General features: G+C 41.7%; 1 protein-coding gene across 5 annotated transcripts in view; it reads right to left on the reverse strand.

Annotated features, from left to right (window-relative positions):
* Positions 1-12,539, reverse strand: part of LOC144599632 (ephrin type-A receptor 3-like) — a 319,324-nt gene that overhangs the window by 88,733 nt on the left and 218,052 nt on the right. For all 5 annotated transcript variants that reach the window (XM_078410760.1, XM_078410761.1, XM_078410759.1 and 2 more), the window contains one exon: positions 10,185-10,293. In XM_078410760.1, coding sequence (XP_078266886.1) covers positions 10,185-10,293 — 109 coding nt within the window. The remainder of the gene's footprint in view (positions 1-10,184; positions 10,294-12,539) is intronic.

Consider the following 12,539-nt stretch of genomic DNA (forward strand, 5'->3'; position numbering starts at 1 on the left):
TTTTTTGTTTAGTTTAGAGATACATTGCGGAAACAAGCCCTTAGGCCCACCGAGTCCGCGCTGGCCAGCGATCCCCGTACAATAGCACTATCCTATGCACTAGGGACAATTTACAATCTTTACCAAAACCAATTAACCTACAAACCTGTACATCTTTGGAGTGTGTGAGGAAACCGGAGCATCCGGGGGAAACCCAGGCAGGTCACGGGGAGAACATACAAACTCCATATAGATAGCACCCGTAGTCAGGATTGAACCCGGGTCTCTGACGCTGTAAGGCAGCAACTCTACCGCTGCTCCACCCTGATGAGAGTCGATTTCTTGGTTACAGTACACAACAACTAGTTCCCACACTCAAATGAGATGAAAGAATATTTAGATAAGGTGGGAAACAATCCTTCCACCAACAAGATTCAGAGTTGCTGCCCTTCATGAAAAAGGGAAGAGTCTCTTTTTGGAGATGATGAGCATGCAAATATAATGTAGTTACATTAGTTCACAAGCTAGTATTAAAGTATCTGTCATCCATTCATGCCCGAGTTTAATTATTAAAATTAAACCAACTTTGACACTTAATGCGATATTCTTATTAACAAAACTCCCAATGGTATTACATAGGATTATTATGCTAGTCACAAGTGCCCTAAAGCGCTTCTATGAATGATGTCACTTAGACAACAATGTCATTAGTTGAAACTGCTTAGGTTTGCCAGAAACTGTGCACTGTAAAGGGGCCAATTTCAATCTCAAGAATTAGTCGGAATTGTGGTTGATTGGATTAATTTGCAAATGGCCAGAATTGGTCCAATCTCAAACAATTGTAAGTGTGTTGCTTCTGTGATGAATGATTACTGTGCACAGGAACAAGAATGTAAATTGATACCTCCATTATCAGACTGTGGTAATCCTGGCATCGGATGGACGAGCAGCTGGGATCTGTGATGGAAGCTAATCAAAGTTTAAAGAACAGCCTTTACAAAATGCCTGGCAGCCACAATACACAAGGGCAGTAGGGCACAGAGTGCAGGCAGCCAGTTGGTTTCCCATATCACTGAAATCGTTCACAGAAATCAATCTCATTGATTGAGATTTCCTGGCTTTCTCCCATTGGAAGCTGAGGGAAAAATTGAACTGAGTGTTCATCTGAAGGCATTGATTGTGTGTAAGGGTACCAGGGCCTTGCTCCAAGTGGTAACGTGTGTCTGAATTTTAGAAGCTATTCAGGCTTGAAGGTCATAAAGCTGTCCAAGCCCCATGCCGATTATGCGTATTTGGGGATCACTGGACAGTAATTAGAAGCAAGAATCCTGACTTATTTTCTCCTCCTGAACTCCTAAACTATAGCACACACATAACTACTGCTGAGCTGAGACTTAGAATTCTCCAGAAATTGAATTTATCAACTCTCCCTTGTATACTATAATCTGAAGATATATTATGTCTTGGATAAACCAGGGATTATTTTCTATGGCAGGTTGTTGTAATTGCTTTGGATATAATTTTACTTTTTAGTACTTGCCTGATTTAAAAATTTAAAAAAATCAATTCCCCGTTTCCTAGTTTTTATATATTCCTAACTATTTCTTAGTATGTGGGTACAAAGTTGGGATAATTTTAGAATGCACAGTCAAGTTAATTCAGGTTGGTTTCAGTTTGACAGTGAGCCACTTTCAATCGGTGTAAACCAGCATCTGCGGTTCCTTCCTACACATTTTGTCTGCAATTCCTTCCTACACATTCAACCCCTTGCTGTTCAGTTAGAAACAGAATTCCTGACACACACAGTGTCCGCAGCACACTTGGTCTGCCATACTTGGCAAAGGCTCCTATCCCACTCCCTGATAACAGGTGTTAATTCATTTCAATGCCCTCTAATCTGCAATGTAACACAAATCCATTAATAAGTCATAGCATTGTGAAGCCGTGCTTGTAATTGAATGGCGTATTATGTATATTCACACTTATGATAAAAGACACTGACAGCCCACAATAAATTTGGCTAACTCTTAGAAAAAAAAACCCCATCACGCTGACAGTACAGCTCCACACCTGCAGTGACAACGTTCAAAATCTCTCCATAATAATATGTAATTTATAGAGATGTCATGGCTTCCTTTGGAGGCTGATTAGTACCTTCCACATCTGGCACCTGTCCAGAAGTATCTAATTATCTTTTTTAACTGCACTTCTTGCTCTACTCTGGATTCTGTGCATCTCCTCCGATGCTAATGAAGTAGGCCATTAAGATTACTCAGGTGTCCTTTTAAATCCAGCAAAGTTATGGGCAGTTCTGATTCTTTTGAATTGCGCTGATCAATAGGAGTGTCTTATAACTTGATTGACCGCTACAGCAAATCAATTGTAGCACTAGGATATGAAGCAGGTTTCCGTTTCCATTAGTTACATGTGTTAGTCAACTATCTTTGAAAACATGAATGAATGCCATGCTACCCAAATCAATTGAATAGTTAATTTGTGCTATTCATCTTAGAGATTAAATATGCTTTATTAGCACTGTTGCACTTTCTAAAATACAAAGTACTTTACAGTTGAAAAAAGGTAATGGAGATTTATCTCGCATTGCCTGAGATTTGTCAGTCGAAGTTTTAGAGACAAATTCATTTGCAAACCTCAGATTGAGTTCAAAGTGAGACATAACTGCACATGACACTAATTATTCATGGGTGAAGAAAGACTTGCATATTTCTTCTACAAACCAAAGTGTAAAATTACCCTTTAAATTTCCAATTTGAAATAGCTGTGTGATCAGCAATCTTCTATAAAAACAGCTTCAACTAAATACTTTTAAGTAAGGAGGGATGATTGCAAATTCAGATGGACAATAATTGTATTTGAGGTTGCTTTGATGTCAGACTGTAATGTGAACAGTGATAACGAATGTGGAGGCGAAGATACATTTTCTGCTTTATCAGTAAGCTGGAGGAGGGTATAAAAGCTTGAAATGTGATCTATGTGGGGAAGAGGTTACATCCTCTGTTCCTGATTAGAATTATATGAACAAATGTGAAGAAGAATAATTGAATACATAGGATAGAACTTAATCTATATTGAAGGTAGACACAAAATGCTGGAGTAACTCAGCAGGACAGGCAGCATCTCTGGAGAGAAGGAATGGGTGACGTTTCGGGTCGAGACCCTCCTTCAGACTGATGTCAGGGGAGTGGGCGGGACAGAGATAGAATGTAGTCGGAGGCAGTAAGATTGGTGGGAGAACTGGGAAGGGGGACAGGATGGAGTGAGAGGGAAAGCAAGGGCTATTTGAAGTTAGAGAAGTCAATGTTCATACCGCTGGAGTAAAGGTTACCCAAGCAAAATATGAGGTGCTGTTCCTCATATTTGCACTGGGCCTCACTCTGACAATGGAGGAGGCCCTGGACAGAAAGGTCAGATTGGGAATGGGAGGGGGAGTTAAAGTGCTGAGCAATCAGGAGATCAGATAATCTTAATCTATATTGTCTGGATGCTAACCTTAGCTTGTTGGAGCAATGAGATGGGGTGGTGTGGGGAAGACATCCAGAGACTTGTAAAATGCCTGACATTGCTTTGATTTAAAGCAATATATTCTCTAAAAGACATAGGATCCTCTCTATGTAATGATGACCTCCTGTGTTGCACAGGTGAACTATAATGTAAACTTAGCCAAGCTGAAGATGCACTTGATTATATTTGTTTTAAAATCAAGATTTTGTTCATGGCTTGCTTTGGGGAGAGAACAAGGTAGTAACCTCCCCACAGCAGATTATCTAGTTTCCTTCATGTTGCTTTATTGATGAGCCTTAATTCTGCAAGTCCAGTGTACCTTCCTCTGATGCTTCTGAAACTTCTCAGCTTCCCAATTCTCCAGTGGGGTGGTTGAATAACATGAAGGACAGTGTGTCAGCCCTTTTTTTTTTAACATGTAACAAGCTTAAATTGTCTTGGATTTTGTGAACCAAATGCAATTAAATACTACCATATACTGGTTCCTCATTGCATCATCATATTATCTCTGTTACCATTGCTGTTTTCACAAGATTTATTAAGGCAGGACAGTGGCACAAGGGAAGAGTGGCTGCTTTATAGCGCCAGAAACCCTGACTATGGTGCTGTCTCTACAGATTTTATACGTTCTCCCTGTGACGTTTTAGTTTTCTCTAGGTGCTCTGGTTTCCTTCCACGCTACAAAGACATGCAGGTTTGTAGGTTAATTGGCTTAGGTAAGTTGTAAAAATTGTCCGTGGTGTGTGTAGGTTGGTGTACGGGGTGATCACTGGTCAGCACAGACTCTGAAGGCTGAAGGGCCTGTTTTTGCACTGTATGTCAAAAGTTTAAAGTCTAAGGCATCCTTGCCATGATCAGATTTGCTGCACACCCCGAATTACTCTGAGGTGGTGGGGCTGGGCCGGCTTCTTGAACATTGTAGCGGTTAGTCTGCCGATCGGTATAGTCTCAGTGTTGTTTGGTGCTTTTATATAGTTTTGAATTATGGATATATTGTGGTACTAGTCACATAGCGCAGTGGTCAAACAGCCACAAAGAAATATTCATAAAGTCTGAAGAAGGATCCAGACTCAAAACGCCGTTCTCCAGAGATGCTGCCAGACCCGCTGTTGCTTCAGCACTTAGTGTCCTTTTGCATAAACCAGCATCTGCAGTTCGTTGTTTCTACAAGAGAGATTCACCCTTGCTATCTGCCTTGTGCGAGGTACAATTCAATGAGAACCTCGAGGCCTTGCTCTGAGGAAAGGTCTAAGCCTTTGGTCCACTAGTCAAAATACCCTACTTGTCCATGCAGAAGGATGGAAGAACTTGTATTCACAAGAAGGAGATTTATTGTCATTTATCTGTTCTTCGGTATCTGGATGCCATTGTCCAAGGCTGACATTTATTGCTCATCCTCAATGCCTTTGATAAAAGGCTGTTGAGCCTTTTCTTGAACTACTGCAGTCCTCCTGGTTGAGGCCTTATCCCTACCTTATCTGGTGCCTTTCTCATTTTGAATCATAATTAGATAAGAAATTTGAAAAGAAAAGCTTGTTTCTAATAGTTATCCACTTTTAACCATTGTGATTTATGTTTGAAATACCGCTGTCTTCTAGCATAAGTATTTACTGTACTACTACAAATGGAACAGAACTAATGTTGATAGAAAAATGTAATTTCACTTGTTTATTTCCCCTTAGGTCATGAAGGTGGCTTATGCAAACTGTCAAATGGATGGACTTTATGATATTAAACAACATCAGTGCCCAAGGATGAAATGGAAATAACAGAAAAATTACAATGGGGAACACACGAAAAATTGGAATTAAATCATTGCATAATTACAATTTTTATTTATGGCATTTACCTCCAGGAAGAAAATGAAAATTATTGTGGCACAAAATGCTAAATTTACTGTGATTTTTGAATTTTCTTTAATAACCAGAATATTGTTTTTAAAAGCGAGTTATGTCACCTCAATCAGGCTGTGGTCTGCTTATGACCAGGTGCAGTATTTGCTCTCGCTGGCAGTCTGTTTGTCCTTTGTCCTTTTTGTTTGTGTGTTGGTGGTGGGGTGTTTTGTTTTGGTTGTGTATGTGGGGGTGGGTGGTGAGGGTGGGTGGGTATGTGGGGGGGGGGTGTGGGGGGGGGGTGTGTGGGGGGGGGTGTGGGTGGGGGAAATCTTTCTTTTTTTTTTTTTAGGTCTCTTCCGCGGGGCCTTCCATCGCCCGGCGCGGCTCGGCCGCGGGACTGAACAGCGCCCGGTGCGGCTCGCCCGCGGGGCCTTCCATCGCCCGGTGCGGCGCGGCCGCGGGACACCATTCTGCTTTAGTTAAACATTTTGTTCAAGATGGGCGCGCCGTTGTGTTTGGCTGCCTGCCACTGTATGTTTCTTTTTTTTTTCCTAATCAGATGTGCAGCACTTTGGTCAACGTGGGTTGTTTTTAAATGTGCTATACAAATAAAATTGACTTGACTTGACTTATAACCCAGAGTGGTGATGGATGACTGTTAGAAAGACAGGAGTAAATACAGCTTAAAATGTAAGCCAGACATATACACCGATCAGCCAAAACATTATGACCACTGACAGGTGAAGTGAATAACATTGGTTATCTTGTTACAATGGCACCTGTCAAGGGGTGGGATATATGAGGCAGCAAGTGAACAGTCAGTTCTTGAAGGACTGATGTGCAGGAGAAATGGGCAGGAGTAAAGACCTGAGCTACTTTGCCAGACCATCTCTGAAACGACAACGCTCGTGGGGTGCTCCCGGTCAGCAGTGGCGAGTACCTACCGACAGTGGTCCGAGGAGGAACAAACCACAAACCGGCGACAGGGTGTTGGGCGCCCAAGGCTCATTGATGCGCGAGGGCAACGAAGGCTATCCCGTCTAGTCCAAACCGACTGTGGGAAGACGACAAGCCGGTGGAGGGAGTGTGATGCTCTGGGCAATGTTCTGCTGGGAAACCCTGGGTCCGGCCATTCATGTGGATGTTAATTTGACACATGTCACCTACCTAAACATCGTTGCAGACCAGGTACACCTCTTCATGGCAATGGTATTCCCTGATGGCAGTGGCCTCTTTCAGCAGCATAATACGACCTGCCACACTGCACACATTGTTCGGGATTGGTTTGAGGAACATGATGAAGTGTTCACAGTGTTGCCCTGGCCTCCAAGTTCTACAGATCTCAATCCGATTTAGCATCTGTGGGATGTGCTGGATTGACAAGTCCGATCCACGGCGGCTCCACCTCGCAAACCTACAGGACTTGAAAGATCTGCTGCTAATGTTTTGGTGCCAGATACCACAGGACACCTTCAGGGGTCTTGTAGAGTTCATGCCTTGGCGGGTCAGCGCTGTTTTGGCGGCACATGGAGGACCAACAGCATATTAGGCAGGTAGTCATAATGTTTTGGCTGATAGGCTGTAAGTGTGGTAGAGTGCCATAGATCCTGATTCAATCCTGACCTCAAGTGCTGTCTGTGCGGAGTTTGCATGTTCTCCCTGTAATGGTGCAGGTTTCCTCCCACAGATGTCCAGGTTTGTGGTTTAAGTGGCTTCTAAATTGCCCCTAGTGTGTAGTGAGTGGCTACGAACGTGGGATAACACAGAACAATGTTTTACTTTATATTGACGGTGTAGAAAAACAGACTGTCGCTGGTCTGGATGGTACGTCGCTAGATAGGATTCGCAAAAAGAACATCAATGTGTCGACTAGAATGTATTCTTCCTGAGTTTGATATGGCAAAAATTGCAACTCATGTCAAGATCAGGCTCCTGCAGGCTCACAGTGGTCCCACCGGTCTTTGAAACACTTGTTTATTATAGAGGATAGACACAAAAAGCTGGAATAACTCAGCAGGACAGGCAGCATCTCTGGAGCGAAGGAATGGGTGACGTATCGGGTCGAGATCCTTTTTCGCTGAGTTACTCCAACTTGTCTATATCATACAGACTGTACATAAATTGGGTGTTCAAGGAGTGGTCATAAACAGGAGCTGGAGATGGTATTCTCTAGGATTACCCCTTGCTATGCACCTGGTAGTACAGATGGAGGAGGAGAGGACAGACAAATGCTTGGCCGCAGAAATGTTATAGCTGGTAGGGTTTCTGATGTCTGTGGTGCAGGGACAAGTTCTGGGGGAGATTACAAAACCAATGGAGATGCAACCCATTGCACAGACCATGCGTCCTAGCAGGGAGGTTAATAATGCTGCTAAACCACTTTGGTAGGGGAAATGGGTACTGGGAAGTAGCAGTGGAAAGGAGGGGGTGGGGGGATAAATTGTATTAAAACAGATAGGGCCAGACTGAATAAGGACAATAGGTGTAAGATAGTTTGCAGTGCATGGATTGAACATGGTTGGTGAGCTGGAGGTGCAACATGATTATGATGTTATAGCAATAATGGAGGCTAATTAAGAGTAAAATGATCACAACTGAGTTCCATATACTTCTGGATACAAGGTTGGTGAAGAAGCAGTGTTAATTAAGGAGAAACATCTCAATGGTACAGCGCAGGATTGTATTGACCTGGTCACGGACAGATATATTTAGTTTGAATTGAGAAACAACAGGGATTCCAGAACACAATGGGGACTATTTTGTAGGCTGCCAAATTTTTGAAAAGGATATTGGGGACAAGGCTTGGGATGAGTCAAGTGGAGCACACAACATTGGGGGAACATTTAGTGATCAAAGTGTCATTAAAGTAGCTGCGGGAATGAATACATCACTCCAACATAATAACGGTCAATTAGAGAAGAGCCAATTTTAATGGGACGAGATACTAAAAGGTGGAGAAAATGAATTGGTGACGTTTCGGGTTGAGACCCTTCTTCAGACTGAGAGTCGGGAAAGGGCAACAAGAGATATAGATGAAGATATAGAACAAATAAATGAAAGATATGCAAAAAAGTAGCGAAGATGAAAGAAACAGACTGTTAGCTGTGGGTTAGGTGAAAATGAGTTGCAGACAATGAGACTCAACAAGACAACTTTGAACAATGACGGGTGGGGGAGGGACGGAGAGAGAGATGCAAGGGTTACTTGAAGTTAGAGAAAGTGGAGTTGGAGTTGGCCCAGGACAGAAAGGTCAGTGTGGGCATGGGAAGGGGAATTAAAGTGTTTGGCAACCGGGAGATCAGGTAGGCCCAGATGGATTGAGCGAAGGTATTCAGCAAACGATCGCCCAATCTACATTTGGTGACGTATGGGATGAGAATAGATCTGGCAGTGGTAAAAAGGAATTGAACAATGGAAGGTTTTAAAAATGAAGATTCTTCAGATTTCTGCTTAATCAATCCTTACAGAGTAAAACCACCATCACTTGAACCAGTACAGTAAATCTTCACTGCATCTAAGGCAAGTAATCCTTTTCTAGGTAAGTAATTATATTAATTCTGTTTCACCATTACCAACTGTGTCAATAAATTGCACCAAAATTAGTTGCTGCCACCAAGTTTACTGGAGTTAACTGTTGGATTCAATTTACATGCAGAATGATAAAGAAAATAACATCTCAAGAATAAATAATTATGAGACGAATCCAAGTTAAATACTGAAGAAGCACCCATTACTCTATGTATGTCACAGATCAAATATTTGAGTTTCTGGCACATAATTTTAAACTAAAGAAAGATCCTGACCCGAAACATCACCCATCCATGTTCTTCAGGGATGCTGTCTGACCCGCTGAATTAATCCAGTACTTGGTGCTGTAATTTTAAAATCAGCTGTTGGAGCTTCTAACAGTGAGCCAAACCAATGTGCATGAGGTGAGATTCTAAAAGCCTATTTCCAAATTACAGTTAGTAGCGTGCAAGCAAGTAAAAACCAATCTGGTATTGAAGGAATATTCTCCAGGAAAACACCCCAAGTGGCTCTCAGATTGCATGCTATCACAGAGTTTGTGCTGTTAAGGGTGGGTGCTCCAGCAGACAACGCTGGAACGATCAGGATGAAAAGAAACAAATTTCTATACAATGCATCTGTATAGTGGGATGCTTTTGGAACTTTCCCTTGTGAGTTTATTTGTGTAGGAATCCATAATGACTCAGTCTGAACCTCAGAAAGAATGGGCCCGAGTGGCACTTCTTACGGATATCATTTGTTTCTATACAGCATCTTCGTTCCTTTCCCACAGAGTTTTGTCACCAGAGAATGAGAGAAAATTGGTCTTTATTCTTCCTTGTCGGCATTGAGAACGAGAACTTAATGATTTGGCAGCTATCAGTTGAAAAGTCATTCACTCCAGACTTATTAACTCTTATAAACCTTGCTCAAGTCTATCTTCTCTTGCTTATTTTTGTTCTTTGTTTCTTCCCCTCCTTTTCCAATTTGTCTAACAGTTGTCATGATTCTGTCAATCCCAATATCCTTCTATTTTGTGTTTATTAAGTACTGTAAAGTACCCCAAAGAGACTCTGTCCAAGTGCTACTTGCAGCCGATGCTATGGTGAGCTCCTTCCACCTCGGGGAAAGCTCTATCAAAAGGTGGTAGATATCAAGCCCATTGTTGGTAGAGCTCCAATTCTACACATTACCTCCTACTACAGTAGCTGGCCGTAGCATGTGAGCATAGATTGAGAGACACGAGTAATATTTTGAACTGTTAAATTCATGTTTCAAAAGAACAAACTGGACAAGAGGAATAAAGAATAAATTGAACAGGAAATATATATTTTTCTTTACCTTCCACTAACAACAAAGCAAGTAACAAGGAATATCAGGAGGACTATCCCGCCAGCCACAGAGACAGCCATGATGGTGGGTTGGTTTGGATCATCAATAGCAAGCATGTCTAAAAACAGAGGAGAAAAAAAAGCTGTGAGTTTATGCAACACGTTTGCTGAAATAAGAACATTATAGGCATGACAAAAAAAAATACAACAGGGTTAAAATCTGTCCACTTTGTTACATGTTAGGGATTGTAGAACCATGCTGGTGAAATGGTCAGTGATGAGCATCATACAATGAGTATAAATTGCAAAATAAAATTGAAATGTTCCTTTACTTTAGAGATATAGTGTGGAAACAGGCCCTTCGACCCACAAGCTCCGCACCAACCAGCGATCACCTTGTACACCTGCACTATCCTACACACTAGGAACAATTTAGAATTTTACCTAAGCCAATTAACCTACAAATCTGTATGACTTTGGTGTGAGGGTGGAAACCGGAGTACCCAGAGAAAACCCATAGGGTCACAGGGAGAAGGTAAAACTCTGTACAGACAACACACGTGATCGAACCCGGGGTCACTGGCGCTGTAAGACAACAACTCTACCGCAGTGCTACCGTGCCGCCCTTAATCTCCTAATGCTCCAATAGTACCAGGAATGTTCCAAACTGTTCTGGATGTTGCTCTGTCCCACCATTCATTCATTTATTCGTTCCCTTATTCACAGCAGTGGTATCTTAAAGCCTGTTGGTGTGGTAGCTAGCCAAAGTGTCGGGATGATTTCCAAATACTGACGTGCTGATGAATTATGACGGCCCGACCTGATGACTTTTACATGTGTGTTGTTTCCAAGAACAACCCCGGTACCAAGTTGCTGACCACCTCCAAGAGGCCTCTGTAATTCATATATCATGTAAAAAACACTTTCTCCTTCCTCAAAAAAATATAAATGTTGCTTTCTTAGGTCCAAATCAATCTTATTGTTTCATTTTCCATTGCTACAACCAAACCTACTAGAATTTTAAGTTGATTCAATGAATTCTCCACAGATTTATAGTCATAATTGAGCACATGTGCCTGTACATATTATGCACTCTTTCCAAGTCACAGATTAAATTGTGTCATTTGGCAGCCTTTGATTAACTCTCTAGCAATTGAAGGTAGCATTGCCTACAGAGAACTGGTCAGTGAAAGCTATAAAAAAAATGAGTCTGGATTTATTGAAAACTTGAATACATACAATCCTCATTCTTTTTATGGCCACGTTATCTCAGTTATTGTTATAAAATAAAGAACCGCCTCCAGGAATAATGTTTCTCTCGCTGCCTGAACAAGTAATGCTTCCCATAAACTGAGAATATAAAGGCAACAGTTCGCTCAAGTGACTCCTTATCCCTTTACCAATGGCAGGTCCACGTACAGTCCGAAGATAACCTTCCAACATGGCTTCTGCCATCAGTAACCAGACTCTCAAAGAGCCCACTCATTGATGCTGAGTTTAAGAAACTTTTCCTCCTTTTATTAGAAATATATCTTTCTTTTTGCTGCATATATTTGAAGGACTATTTATTTTGTTTAAAGAGCACTTTTCTTGGTGACAAGTTTCAGGTTAAATGCCTGCAATGTAATTCAATCCACTGAAGTCCCCCAAACTCAAGGGGGGATTGTGAGTGTATGTTGACTACCTAAACTGCAAGTTGGCAGCTCGCTACCACCTTCTTGAGGGCAAGAAACTAGGGATAAGTAATAAATCCTGGCTTCAAATAGTATCCATATCCTGAATTCCACACAAGGTGAGCTATGCCTGTACTTTGACGTGAGGCTAACTTTAAATCTTTTTTAATGTTTAGTTCAGTTTATTATTATTGTCATGTGTAAATTAAGGTACACCTTTTTTTGTTGTTGCGTGCTATCCAGTCAGTTAAAGGACTGTACATGATTACAATCAAGCCGTCCACAGTGTACAGGATAAAGGGTATATCTATCCAGTTAGTTAAACATTCACTGACTCATTGTTGGCAAGGGGCAATTGTCACCTTACTATGACCCTACTTGGACTTTAAATTGTGGTGAGATTCAGCCCAAAAACAAATGCTGAGTTATCCATTCTCTGCTGCCTTGGTGTCTGAGCTGATTTGTGAGCAGACCCACGAGCATATGGTCAGAGCTCCCACAAAAAGTGACAGAGGCTTCTAAAAATGGGCCACAGTTTATACATTTAGACTTCATCTTTATCTACGAAGACCAATGCCTTTTCTGGATTAATGTTTTTTTTTTGAGGAAGCCTTCTCAAAAGCATCACCACTTTTGGCGCAACATAGCAACGTAGACTTAGATTCGTTCATGTGCGACATCGTCCTGGGAGA

Source organism: Rhinoraja longicauda, chromosome 13 (assembly GCF_053455715.1).
Source record: "Rhinoraja longicauda isolate Sanriku21f chromosome 13, sRhiLon1.1, whole genome shotgun sequence".
Lineage (NCBI taxonomy): Eukaryota > Metazoa > Chordata > Chondrichthyes > Rajiformes > Arhynchobatidae > Rhinoraja > Rhinoraja longicauda.